Source organism: Ambystoma mexicanum, chromosome 2q (assembly GCF_040938575.1).
Source record: "Ambystoma mexicanum isolate Mex_15411 chromosome 2q, UKY_AmexF1_1, whole genome shotgun sequence".
Lineage (NCBI taxonomy): Eukaryota > Metazoa > Chordata > Amphibia > Caudata > Ambystomatidae > Ambystoma > Ambystoma mexicanum.
In genome coordinates, this window is record NC_090924.1 from 893,786,659 (window position 1) to 893,800,682 (window position 14,024).

Below are 14,024 nucleotides of genomic sequence, written 5' to 3' on the forward strand. Positions count from 1 at the left end.
GCTGGTCTATGGCAGCATATTGAGCCATTCAATGCCAAATAATGCCACTCTTGGATGCCAGTGGTTTGGGCTGCCAGAACCATGTTTGCAGGCATCAAGCGAGCCATGTTCTGTCTGCACAGTGATGTCCTGTGCATCCGAAAGCTCTCAAGTAGCACCATTTGCAAAATAATTTGAAATTAAATGCACAGATTCACACCCGTACGTACTTGCACAATCTACGGTGTTCAAGAAAATGCGACATTGGGGTTTTGCTCTGCAAAGCAAAGGGAAAACGAATTGCAAATTAAAAATGTGGCTATTGGCAAATTGCGCACGCACGGTGGGATTCACCCAAAAAACTATTGCAACATGCAATTTGTGCCTGTTTTTATTTGCACATGGAGAAACGTTAAAAAAATGTTTTTATCTGAAAGTTGTGTAAAGATTTGGGGAAAGTGAACTACTTTGAGGGGAAAAAATTAACAAAATGGAGTTCGCTCCAGGTGACTTTCCCGCCTTCTAATTATGACTGATGCCAGGTTGGAAACCGCAGAAAGCCGCGACAGGAGCCAGTAACTTTCTGGTGTGCATAAGGTTATACCCGATCTATCTTTAGGTCTGCGCCTACTGCCAGTGCCACTCCCCCATACACACCCATTTTGCTTATGTGAAGCGGGTATGTCTTGAGGTACACTCCATGCAGCTCATGAGGTTGCAGGCAGCCATATTGTAAATGCGTTTTTTGTAAATGACTTTCAGTTTTGTGAATTAGACGAAATTTGTCCAAGTCACCATTTGTGCCTTTTCTGCCACAAAAGAATCTCTGGCTGGAAAAACTCTTCTGTATCCGGGCCAAATTGCACACAGAATGGTTGGCTTTGATCATCAGAGGCCCCTGTGAGGTAAGTGGCTTAAAGGGAGTAGGCAGATTAACCAAGTTATGTAAAAGCAAGCAAAGTTTGGCATGAAGATAAGGAATGAAAAAGAGCCGAGCCATTTCGTAACAGAAACTGCTATAGTTAAGCCACCCGGGCTCATTGGAACTCTGGTGTTTGCCGGGATTTCTGTCTCTGCCCCACATGCACCAAGGGGAGGGGTGCAACGCACACGCCCCGTGTCCGCGCTTAGAAACCTCTGGGTACTAAGCGCATTATAAAAAAATCTATTACAAGGAAGCAGCAGTAAATCAAGGCATGACAGGCACGTGAAGCGCGAAACATGTGTCAGCACCATCGGCTCTACTGTCCAAGAACCAACACCAATAACAAACTACACCCGCGGATATGGGCATGAATGTACTTGATGAGACTAACATGTCCCAAATAGAAATACTTCAACTGGTGCTTAGGTACCTGTCGGTGGGTATCCGCTCTTCTTTCAAGCTCTTGCCCATGAGGCACTGGGTATGTAGCTCAGTATACCCAGCACCTACCGCTGCTGAAAACCTACATGTATTCTACAGGGCAGCACAGCTGAGGCTTTCCAATGGTATTAGCATAATTTACCTAAAAACATTTGATCGCATTTTGTTTACCTTTTTTTCGGTCAAATTTAATTGGGGGTGGATAAGGGTATATATTAGGTGGTGGGAGGGGGGTTTGTGGGGAGTCTCTCCCCGCATTTTAGACCGAAAGAAAAGGTCAAATAAATTTGATCAAATGTGATTAGGTCAAATGTTTTAGGTCAAATAGGCACAAACCGTTTCTCATTTGGTTTCGCACATGCCTTGACCAAAAACGGCACGCCACCTCCCAGTCCCCAAAACTGCTGAGGATCCAGGTACTGCCTCTGCGGCAGAAAGCAAAGGTGAGCAAAACAGGGTTGCATGTACGCTCTGCTTCTTTAGGATGAACGATATATAAAGGCAATGAAGAAAGAGGGACACGGGGAATGAAAGCCACACTCTCTGCCAATTTAATAGCCTTTGCACAGCACACACTGCTGATAAGTAACTGAGAGACAGTTCTAGCGTTTGGTCTGCAAGGCTGGGAATAAGTCTAATAACCTGCGCTGAGAATCAGGGAAAATAAAAAACCTTGGGTCGCAATTGAGGCTGCTGGGCACGCTTCCCTAGTGTATCCCAATTTACATATATACCAAAAACATATATCTCAAGGTGCGCCTCACACTAAGGAATCAAGAGTCATGTACTCATTGCTATAAGTATTTCATAGTGTATTGAATGAGTTCAAATTAGTATAATAGTTTGGAACGCAAGTAGCCAGTTCTAGTTTTTGGTTGATATAAAAAAGAGAAGTGACGGGCAAGGCATGAATTGTAGCTATAGCTGTCCAATCAAGTGGAAATGCGGGATGTGTGTGCACGTGCTTTTGGGCATATCATTGTATAGCACGGGTACAGATTCCACTACTGTCCATTAAGGGATGGTATGTCCATGGTTCTATGTTTATTTATCGTCAGCCAATTTTCCAATGTTTTTTTTAACCAATTAAAATTTTTTGAACAAACTCATTTTTCTTTTGGGGTTCCCCCCAACCCTCCTCCCCTATTAATCTAACATTATGCCCGCCCCAACCACTTATATTCCTTTTCCCACACACCCCTATTTTTTTAATGTTTTTTTTCGAGAGGAAAAAAACAGCAAAAAACATCGAAAAAATGACTGGCGATAAATGAACGTCGTACCATTTGCATGCAGTGCTTGTGTGCAATAGCAAAGAAAATCTTGCTGACGCAAGCATCATCCTTTGACTGTTGCCCTGGCTTAATGTGCGAGTTCATATCCATGTACAGGATGCCAGCAATATCTCTTTCAATGACATCTGAAAACAAATGCTGAACATTAGCAACACAGCAATGCATCTCAACTAGTTGCAACTGAGTATCTCCCAACCTACACCTCCTTTAACTCGGAAGTTCATACATATCGGGCCTCATTACAACGAGGGCGGCCACGGAATGAACAGTGCCAGTAAGGGACAGGCACCGTTCATTCTGGGCCGCCCTATTACAAGGTCTGCAGCGGGTCCTGACCTGGAATGCCTGGTCAGACTAGGCGTCCTTAGCGGGACCCGCTAGCAGACCAGGATGCCAACAAGCCCATCATTAACGGGCCCGTTGTTAGCATCCTCCCCATTCCCATTGAGCCCTTTGGGGGCTCGAATGGGGATGTACCAGGTCCGGGTCCGAGAATGGGAATTACCGGGCCCGCCAAAGTCGGCATGGCCCGTAATTCCTCATTCCTGGAACCCAGACCCGGTACTCGGTATGGGGGTAGCCATGCTGCTAAAAGCGGCATGGCTACCTCCATACTCCTAATGAGGCCCATTGTATATTTTGATGATATGCTGAAATGTGATTTTAGGTGCTCTTGTAGTTCTTAGTGAGGCATAAAAGGCAAGCGCACTCCAAAGACTCCACACCTGCAGCTCGGCCATGATCCTCTCGCCTTCCTGCTCATCGTCGTCCTTTGTGACAGAGTCTGCGACCAAAGGGGGTGTTGGACAAGACGAGTGATCTTCCGTTTGGGATCTTGTCATCTTTGGCTGGGATGTTGGACTAACATCCTCAATAAATTCCTAAAAAGTTGAGAAACACAGCCGATTAATGGATGCAGCCAAACTCAGATTACCGTTCCCGCCACTCCATCCTGTGGCATTACCTTCAGCTTGTGCTGGAGGCGAAACTTCCACCATACTGCCAAACCTTTAGTACGGTGGTGCAGTAACGTGGTGGTAAAATGGCAGTAACAGATTTACCGCATCAATACTCTGCCCATCCACCCCATACAACATCCTTCTCCAAATCAGGATTCCTACTGGCTGAGCTGGAAACTCAATCGGGAGCACTGGGCAAGATCCGGTGCACCCGGCATCGTTCGGCGTTATTTGGTCCTAAACACAGATCATGTCTGTTCCTCTGACAGATATATGCGAAATACACGGGTGCTAAAGTCAATGAGGATTCTGTGCGGACCCACCTTATGCACCACATCTGCACCAGAAAGAAACATCCATCACAAAAAGCAAAATACCACTTTCTCTTGCCACAGTCGTTTTTTTTCTAAGGTTTTCAAATTGAAATCAAAGCACATGCGGGGCTGTCAATATGCATGTTCCCCCGGATAAATGCTTGCGTGAATGATGGCAACAACAACACATATCCTGACAATAACAAACTAAACTCAGCACAACGTGAAACGTGACTTCTTCAGGCAAAGACAGAACATCGCTCAAAGGTGTCGCACAAATCTAGACACATGTTTACCTGTATGGTGCTTCTACGCATAATGTAGCCAACATGGCTTAACTTAATACATTAAAAAGAAGAGCAAATGCCCGTATGCTCGAGCTGGGGGCACAGAAGAAAAAAGTCCTTTTCTTTCAATCCAAACAGGTCTTCAAAGCACTTCAGTTCATTATTGCTCAGAGACATTGCTCAACACCTGCTCCCGATACCTGCTTTGCTGCGCACACCAATGTCACTTTTCTTATTTTCTAGCCCAAGCTCCAATCATTTTTTGAAGAGGTTTAATTCCCTTATATTTTGTTCCCAACTAAACTAGCTTCCACGAGCATCACTAACCTTTGTGCTGCCTTTTTTGATGGCATGTATAACTTCCACAGTTCTGGTTGGGGCTAGTCCAGATCCAGGCGGGTAGATTCGGCGCGGCGGAGGAGGAGGCGGAGACCTTGTTGCTTTGTCATTTTCCTCCTCTGTGTCTGCAGTCTCCTCTGCAAAATAAAAAGTGGCGTCAGTAACAAGACACTGGCTATTTCTGCGACAGCGGAATTTGTTTACATCATCCCAAAATAACTGCTGCCTAGTCAACTCTTTCAAGTGCTTGCTGGCCCGAGTCATTTGCAGATTGTGGCCTGGCACCAAAACAAGAAAAGCTTAAATGTCTCCAGACAAAACAAACATCTTTTTCCCAAATATAGGGAAATTACATGTACCCCGGTGACGTGGGCCTTACAGGAACGGCACCCGGAACCTGCTGAGTAGAAGCACTTGTACACAAAGGTCCCAACTCTATGGTTGAAATCACAGCCACACTTCAGAGATGGCATTCTTCAAAAAACGTGTACATTAAAATTGAGGTCTTGCTGTCTGAGTTTATTTACTTATGGTGTGTAACCTGCCACAGGCAAACAGGTTTCTTCAGGGCGACAGGAGACAAAGGGAGCGTAAAAGTGCAACAACAGAAAGGAAGGGGTACTTGCCAAATGCAGGGATCAGAACTGGGTAAATATAAACCCGTTTGCCACTTCCACTTGCGGCCTTGAGGGACTGGAGTGGCTATTACAATTATTGAGTGATAATGTTAAAGGTATTTGTACCGCGCACCGTCACCAACGGAATTGGTCCCCAGGCGCTCTGGCGGATCTTAAAGTCACATTGAGATTCAATGCATGACTGTTGGCGAATATTATCTGCAAAGCTGAGAAACAGTTGAGATCCATCTGACTTGCCTCAAAGTCAGTCCTAACAGCAGGGGCATTGCTAAGGGGGGGGGGCTATAGCACTGGGTCTTTTGGCTGTAGCCCCATCTAGAAGCTCAGGGGTTACAACCAAAAGGCTAGCTAGCCCCAGGTCCTCACAGTCCTGATATTAGCCTAGCCCCGGATCTTTTCCTGACCTAGCAACACCCCGGTCTACCAGGTTTCCGAAGCTGAACTCTCTGCTTCTGCTCTCATCTAAGCGGGAAAGTCAAAGCTACATATGTCAAGCATCTCAGGATGCTATTCAGAGCCCATGCGCTTAGAAATGCTGTGTCTAATGCTAAATTCTCATGGAATGTGCAATCTATGGTTCACTGTCGATTAGTGTATCTGGGCCGTTATTCAACTCAAGTATAGCTACTTGCTAATCAAAGGAAAATGCTCAACATGGGATATGTTATTTAATCAATTTCTCAATGGGAATCGCTTTGCCTCGGGCATGGAAATGGGCAGGAGAAACGACTGCATTTATCTTTCAAGAAACAAACAATCTTGGATCAATGAATTGCATAAAATAAACTACTCAATCTACACTGGCACACACAGGGGCGGCCATCCTAAGTGCCTAATGTCCGACTTCTGCATGCCTCGCTCTTGTTTATGTTGCTATTAGAATCGGAAACAGTGCGTTGTCCTCTGCAGCTCATCCATTATTCACGAGGTCTGTGACAGAAGGAAAGACAGTGAGATCTATCACCAAGGATGGCTGTTGTGGGATCCCTGATTTCTTGCCACTTTGGATTTCTGACGCGTCCATATAAATACCCACTGCACACTGACTGGGTGCGTGCCAGGGTTCCTAATGGCGCCTTCAGATGCAGCCCTGAGAAGAACCCTATGCAATGTTAACTTTAAATCAGAAATCTTCATGAAAACAATCCTGTACAAAAACAACACTAAATCAGAAATCTTTCTCTGCGGGTTGAAGTAGTCACACCTGTTTAAAATTCGATAGACAACCAAACATTTTTTTTTAGAACATGAGGTGTTTGTATTCATTGTTTATCTGCTTTGTCAATAACAGGCACCTTTTCATATTGACTGTCGATATGGAAATCCAGACTAATAAAATCTGTTCTTCCCCTGCCTGCGCTAGCACAACAGAGTATTCTTAACAAAGGGGGGTCTGGGAATCTCTCTAACAGCACGAACACAGCCCAATGACCTGTTCTTGGGTGAATAACCCCTGAGAGAGACTCTACCAAGTCTTTAGCTCACTGTCCCTTTCAGAGAGAAGACAACATTTCCCCGCACATCAGTCTTTGTCCTGCCAAGGGGCAGACCAGCACCGAAATGCCAGGCAATTCTTCTCTGAACCAGAGTACCAACAAACCCACACACGTGTTTCAGCCTTGTTGGGCATCATCAGTGAAGTGAACCTGTGCCTCTCTAAGAACAGTGAGCAAGGGGTCCATCTGGATCCCCCTGGTAACTAAGGGTGAGACCCAAAGTTAATTTATGCAAAACAAAAGGGGGGTCTGGGAATCTCTCTACCAGCACGAACACAGCCCAATGACCTGTTCTTGGGTGAATAACCCCTGGGAGAGAGGGGTCATTTACCCAAGAATAGGTCATTGGGCTGTGTTCGTGCTGGTAGAGAGATTCCCACACCCCCCCGCCCCCCTTTGTTTTCCAGAGTATTCTTAGTCCCCAGTTCTGTCACTGCGGGTATACTATATTTACTTCATCAGACTATATTTAATTTATGACCTATGTCCCAGGCATTTACGATTTCTGCTACCGATTCGGAAACAGAAGTATTTTTGGGAGGTACGTTTTTATTCCAGGTGTTCTACTGAATACTTTTGTAGTTCACATGATATTGTGTCAAACAGAGCGATAGGGTGAATTATACCAAAACTAGTAACGTTTTGTTTTAATTTAATGCACTTGCTACTGCTGTTTTGACGTTTGGCAGCTTTGTAAAGAACAGGGGGGGCGTGGCCAACTGTCATGGTGTGAAGATGTGCTTCGATAGGGCTACCGATAGATCCTGCTAACGTGATCCTTTCTCCATGCTTGGAGGCACCCGCTATACTGGCAAGAGACGTGTCAGCAACTTCAGTGCTGCTTGACCTGTTTGGCTGTGGTTAGAATTGCCAGCTGTTGGGAAGTAAATATAGCTCTGCGCTATACAAGATGGCCCTGCAGTGATGGAGGACGGGGAGAGCCAATGCGAGTTGCATACCGACCTGCTCAGGACTTCAGCTAGGATCAATCTGCTACTGGTGGGGATTCGATTCTGCTGCTGACTGCATGAGCCACTGTGGAGGCCAACTGCTGTTGGACCGCTGCCTGTGGACAGTTGGGGCAGTGATGCCGTGATGCTGAGGTGCGCGGTGGGTGAGATTGCTATTCATCTGAGGCTATGTCGGGTTGCAGAATTGCGCTCCTTGCACGCGTTCTCTGTGGCTGGTGCACTTCTGGATTACCCCGGTACTTCTCTTGACATTTTACACATCGTTGGGACAGCGATGCAAGGGCCATTTATAGTTCTGTGTACACAAAGATTATGCTGTAAATCAACCATCCTGGTCTATATCTGTGGGGAGAGGGAGATTCGCTCTTCCCATTCATGCCGGACCCAAAGCTCTTGGGAAGAGCTAAACAGACTAATATAGAATCATTTTCTAATAAGCATCCTCTGAAAATCGCGCATCCTTCCACTCCGGAACTGGCACAGTCGATGCAGTCTTCCACCAAACAACCAGGGGAAAGCCAAATCTTGCAGGCAATAGCGTCCATGAGAACATCTGTGGAGTCCAAAAATTGATGAGGTAAAATTGGCGTTACCTTATTGAGACAAGATGTGCAATCCCTTGCCGAAAGAATGAATGCGGCTGAGAATAATGTGTCTGAAGCCATGCATGAAACGAAAGAACTACAGACATTGGTGTAAGACTTGACTGCGAAGACAAGGATGCTGGATAATAGGGCTGGGGATGCCAAAGGAAGGGTCGTCAGCAACAACATTAGGATTTTGTGTCTTCTGGAGGGGGCGGAAGGCCAAGACTTGACTAACCAAGTGGAAAACATATTATTACAGGAGATAGGCCCTGGTGTGCTGCCACCGGGGTTCACAGTTGACACGGCAAGCAGATTGCTGTCGAAGAAACCACCGCCTGTGGCTAACAAAAATCATGAATTTCAAAAACAGGCAACGGATTTTGAGATTCTCCAGGAAAGGAGGGCCTATTCAGAGGGTGTCTTCCACTTTAGCTATCTACCCTGATTATACTATGCAAGTCCAAAGGAGACAGAACATACATGTCCCAGCTAACGAGAGGCTCCACCAGCAAGGCCTGAAGTATATGTTGACTTTCCCTGCCAAGTTGAAGGCGCTGCATGGCGGAAAGTCCCATTTCTTTGATAGCATGGAAGAAGTGTAACACTAGATGGACATTAACAAAATGGAATCGCTACAAGATGAACACAAGGGTAAAAGGAAGTTGTCAGGACTCTCCTCTTTATCTTTGAAGTCCCAGATGGTTAACATCTCTGGTTCTGAATATCTGACTCTTATGGCCGAGATATGCCAAACACGCTACTTGATCCTGTTAATTCTGTTGAATGCTCAAATGTGATGTACATGTTCTTTTTGCCAGTGTCCCTTTCTTTTACACTGTCTCCAGGTGTGATCCCCCCAGATGTGTTCCATTTCTTGGGTGTTCCCTGGGGGTGGGTACACCCAGGACTACCGCTGCTCATGCTTTGGGCATGAATGGTTAGGCGTAGTTGCTCAAATTGCACTTTACTATTGAGCTTTGTTTTTGGCTTCACAGTTTCGTTGTTAGGTTTCCTTTGCTTGCCTCTATAGTACTGTTTAACCCTTCAGGGATGAGGACTGTTTTTACCCATGCTCTTTATTTATTCTCATTTTTGTTAAGCGCACAGCAGACCGTGCAGTGCTGGCTTGTGACTGGGATGGGGGAGGTTGTTGATCTCATGGAGGGAACCCGGGGATGGCAGTAGCAGACTGCTTGTTGTTGGTTCATGATTTTGTTATTCTGCATACTTTGATGGGAGGGTGGGAGGCCCAAAGAGAGTAGTTAGTGGGGGTCACTAGATACGTTGTTATATGGCGAAAGAAACTAAATGTTGTGTCTTGGAATGTGGGGGGACTGAACAGCTATATCAAATGAAATAGGAGTAAGGACATATTTATGCAGGAAGCGGTTGGCGATTGCCCTTTTGTAAGAGACTCACCTTTCGGATACTAGACAAGCTGATATCATTGGCAGATGGGGTGGTGCTGATTATGAAGCCAACTATTCTCCATATGCATGTTGTCTTTTATTTGGGTGGCTGCTTCGCCCTTCAGTTTGCTGGAGGCCCCTACTGACCATGAGGGCAGTATAGTGCTGGTTCATGGATATGTGGAACACAGGGAAGTGTGTATAATCAATACCTATGCCCCCAATCAGGACACATCCACTTTATTCCACTCATTGTACACAAGATTGGCCCCTCTTAGAGATGCTAAGTGAATCTAGGGCGAGGACTTCAATTACACACGGTACCCACGGCTAGATAGGCCAAACAACAAACACCCATACCCTTCTCGCCCAACGAAGACTCTTTGTAGAGTGTGGACCGATTTGGATCTTGTGGATGTTTGGAAGAAGTAGGGCGAACTCTTACTACTCGATTCCACGTGAGGTTTTCACATGCATAAATTATCTGTTTACTGGGATGGAACACGTACAAGAATTTTTCAATAAAGGATGCATGGACAGATGATAATTGGATCATTTTCCGCTGCTTACCACCTGGATGGTACGTAATGGCCCACCCCCAATTCTGGCTTGTAAAAAAACAGAGGCACTTACTGATGCACCGTTTAGTGACCACTTAGCAGACAGAATTGACAAATTATTTGAGATAAATGTGGGTAGTGTGGATAGTTGCGATATGCTGTGGAAATCCTTCAGGGTGATAGTTTAGAGAGAGGTGCTTGCTAAAGTTGGGGGTGTTAGGAAGTCCCTGCTGGGGAGAATTATCCAGGATTGAAGCCAACATAAGTGACATTGAAAACTCACCTGTACGGGATAGCAGTACGGCGTGGAACCAAGTTGCTCTCAGGCAACGATGTATTGGAGCCTGAGAAAGACTGTATAAATAGGATTTCAAAATGTACATGGAAAGGCTCCAAGGGCAGTGCAAGGAAATCATGGTGGCAATAGTACAGACAGACATGAGTGATCACAGTTCAAGGGTGTTTCCAAATTCAGGTTGGAATAACGCCTAATATAAATCTAATTCCAAGATGGGAGCAAGCGTCGACCATCAAAAGAAAAATAAGGCAGTCCTTGTGTCGTCGTGTCAAAATAAAAGGGCCTACACTAAGAAAAACCTATTGCCAATTCCTTACAACTAATTACACAAAGGTTGTGGGATAAGCATTCAAATAAAGAAAAAAGTGTTCACAAATAAGTCAGGATGCGATTGCCCGGGGTCTTCCTTCGCCACATTTTGAGCACGGGCCAAAGTGGATCTCCTGAGCACAGCACACGGTCAAGCTTTCCCAGCACGAGCCAAAAGTTTGATATCAGGTATCAGGTTCTTCAATGGATAAGTCTCTTCATAATGAAAAAGTTTCTTGTCTTCGAGGTCTGATACTCTTAACAAACAGACGTATTCAACAAATTAACAAGTCAGCTCCTTTCTCAGTGAACTTTGGGTGGTGCCTGGATCTCCTTTGGCTGGGCTCGGACCCCAGAAGACTAGGAGGACACTTACCTTCCACTTGTCTTGCAATGCTTCTCGCTTTCACAAATCTTAATGTCTTTTTAAACAGGTTTTTGGCCTTTGCCCCTAGTTGTCGATTTCCCTCTGCCGGGTTCACTCTCGACGACATTTGGTCGTTGGCTTTTCTCTGCCGGGTACACTCTCGCCGACATTTGGTTCTTGGCTTCCCTCTGCCAGATTCACTCTCATCATGTTACCAACTCACTGTTCATGTACACCCCTTTGTCAGGTTTACTTCGTTTCACACATTATTTTGGATTGCCGGCTTCCCCTTGCCGGGTTCACTCTTGCCAGCCTTTACAAACAATTCCTCATTGGACTTTTAGACTCTGCCCCTTTTCATTAGCATCCCTCGTCCGGGTTCACTCTTGCTAATTTCCACAAAACACAGTTCATGTGCTAATTTTCAACATGCGGGATTCACTTCCCTTAACTTTCACATTTCTCTGTCGGTCAAAGACTTTCGACGGTACAGAGGATTTTATCGTATGATAACATTTTATTGTATGACCACTTTGATCGTTCTTCGCCTCTTCACAAGGCCTTCTGGTTATGGTAGTCTTTACCATTGGATAAATCACCCAGAGTTTCCTGCGTGAGCACCCACGTGGTGCAGGACGACTCTATATCTGTTTTTCCCCCTCGTTCTTTAATAGTTATCCTTTTGCTTTTCAAAGTTCAATTTAGCCTTTGGCTACTTTTCATTCAACACAGTTTGGTTTCTTATCAACACTCCCCTCGACTCACCGGCTGTGATGAAATGCTTGGCTTTCTGATGTCTTGGAGTCAAGGTTTGTACCACAGAGACCAGAGTCTCCCCCGGCTTGGTAATCAGTGGAGGAGGGTCTCACGTACCAGGCACATCTGTTGCAATACACGTTGGCTGTTGTTCGTGGACTTATCGTTCCCTCTGCAGAGGTTCCACGAGTCTTAGTCGGAAAGGGCAAGGTCGACTCTCCCCTTGTCTCCCTCTTGGTCTGTGCCATCTTTCTCCTCCTCTTGAACTTCTTTGTTGAGTTAGCTCTTATGTTGTGCGGTATGCCTGGTTCGTATTGGGCTCTCTTGCTCCATCTTTTATCTCTGTGGGGAAAGGAAAGGGCCATCAGGTGTGTGTGGTTTTGGTCAATTGTCTGACTTTGCCTGACCATTGTATTGGGACATGTCAGGTAAACAGGTTTGGACTTAGTCTGTTTTCTTTCTTGGGGGTATGAAAGTCCTTGTGTCGGAAAAGGGGGCAATGAGATGTAGAGTATTTGAGTATCCTACATGGTAAGATGGGAAAAAGGTATTATAAGACAGGGGTTGATTGGTTAACTCGGAAGGGTGGTTTTTGCAGGGTTTGTGCAACAAACAGGAATGACCAGGATTATTGTCTGAAAATAAACAGGGGGGATTGTTGGAACTGTAGTGGTTGGTTCACATACGACTGGGCGTTCAGGAAAGAATAACCAGAGGGATGGAGAAAAGAATGTTCGTGAGTATTTGGGCATGGAACAGGATAATAAGAATTCTGTGAAAGATAGTTTCTGGGTGCAATGGGGTTTGGGACCTTAGAGGACTGGCTACATACGGAGGGGTTGTTGGATCTAAGAAGGAGAGTTTTAATGGGAGGAAGCAAGGCAGATGTATCATACCCTGTAAAGATCTTAGGGATCTCATCCTCCTCTCCTTCTTCTTGGCCATACTGCGTCTCACCTGGGGCATTTCCCCGAACACACCCCTGGGCTACCCTACCCAGGTGATCCTCCCTCACTCGTCCACCCCCAGGGTTGGGATCTGTGAGAGCCAGCCCTTCCCTGGCCACCTGAATAAAGGAGTCTAGCGGTCTACTTGGGAGAATACCCTGAGGTTTCTCACAGCAGGGCGACAAGACTGGCAGGTTGCTAGGCTAGTTGTGCCGGATGGAAACAGATTGATCTAGGATAGGTTCGATAGCGGATGAATGTGGCAAGGTTTGGCGGTCTCAGATTGAACTTAATAGGATTTTCCAGAGGTATTACAAGGCCCTGTACGGGCAGGCTGGATCTATGGATAGGGACAAGATTGAGTATACGTTGTCCCAGATTGCACTGCCCCGACGGATGCATGAACAAGCGGACCTGTTTGATGCTCCGCTGACAGAAGTGGAACTACAGGCGTTAATAGCTTCCCTACGGTCTGGGAAAACACCATGGGGGGTGGACTCCTGTGTTTTATAATGCGTATAGTGGAAAAATAAAACCAAAACTGCTGGAGACATATCAATCAGCCTTCATTAGTGGGATACTTCTGTGGGATTCATCGACCCACTCGGCTCAACCCTGCGACATCACTGTGTGCTACTTTCACCAGAAACAACAGAATGGCCGCCAAAAAGCCTTATCCGCGCTAAAAAACCTATGAGAAGTGCGTAGGGAAACCGGAAAAATAGGCTGCCAATCTATTTTGTCTGTGTCAGTGGTAGAACAGGAGACCACACTTCCAAAACCTGTCATTGGGCTGCCCACAGAGTGAAATGGAACTACCTGAAAAGGCAGAGCTTCATTGCCAGGAAAACCCAGAAGTGCTATAAAATCTGTTTTTCCTTGGCTGTTGAAATTGCAAAATAATGGCTCCCAAACATCAGAAAAGAACCACATCCTTGCTGGGTGTTAACCACCACCTTATTTAAGGAATCCCCATAAGCACAATGTCAGGAGAAGCAGATTTCATCACAAGAATATCCACATTCAAAAAGGTGCTTGCCTGGGAAAATCTGGCAGATATGGGCGCAGTACTGCCGCCAGCCTGTACCAAAGCTGTCATTTACTTACACTGGGAGTTTAAACTGGTACATTAAAAGCAAATTGCTGA

General features: G+C 45.7%; 1 protein-coding gene across 16 annotated transcripts in view; it reads right to left on the reverse strand.

The window, feature by feature from the left end:
- KIAA1217 (KIAA1217 ortholog) overlaps nt 1–14,024 on the reverse strand; it is a 1,682,267-nt gene that overhangs the window by 23,839 nt on the left and 1,644,404 nt on the right. For all 16 annotated transcript variants that reach the window (XM_069648169.1, XM_069648165.1, XM_069648167.1 and 13 more), the window contains 2 exons: nt 4,528–4,676; nt 3,366–3,521 (listed from right to left, as the gene is read on the reverse strand). In XM_069648169.1, coding sequence (XP_069504270.1) covers nt 3,366–3,521; nt 4,528–4,676 — 305 coding nt within the window. The remainder of the gene's footprint in view (nt 1–3,365; nt 3,522–4,527; nt 4,677–14,024) is intronic.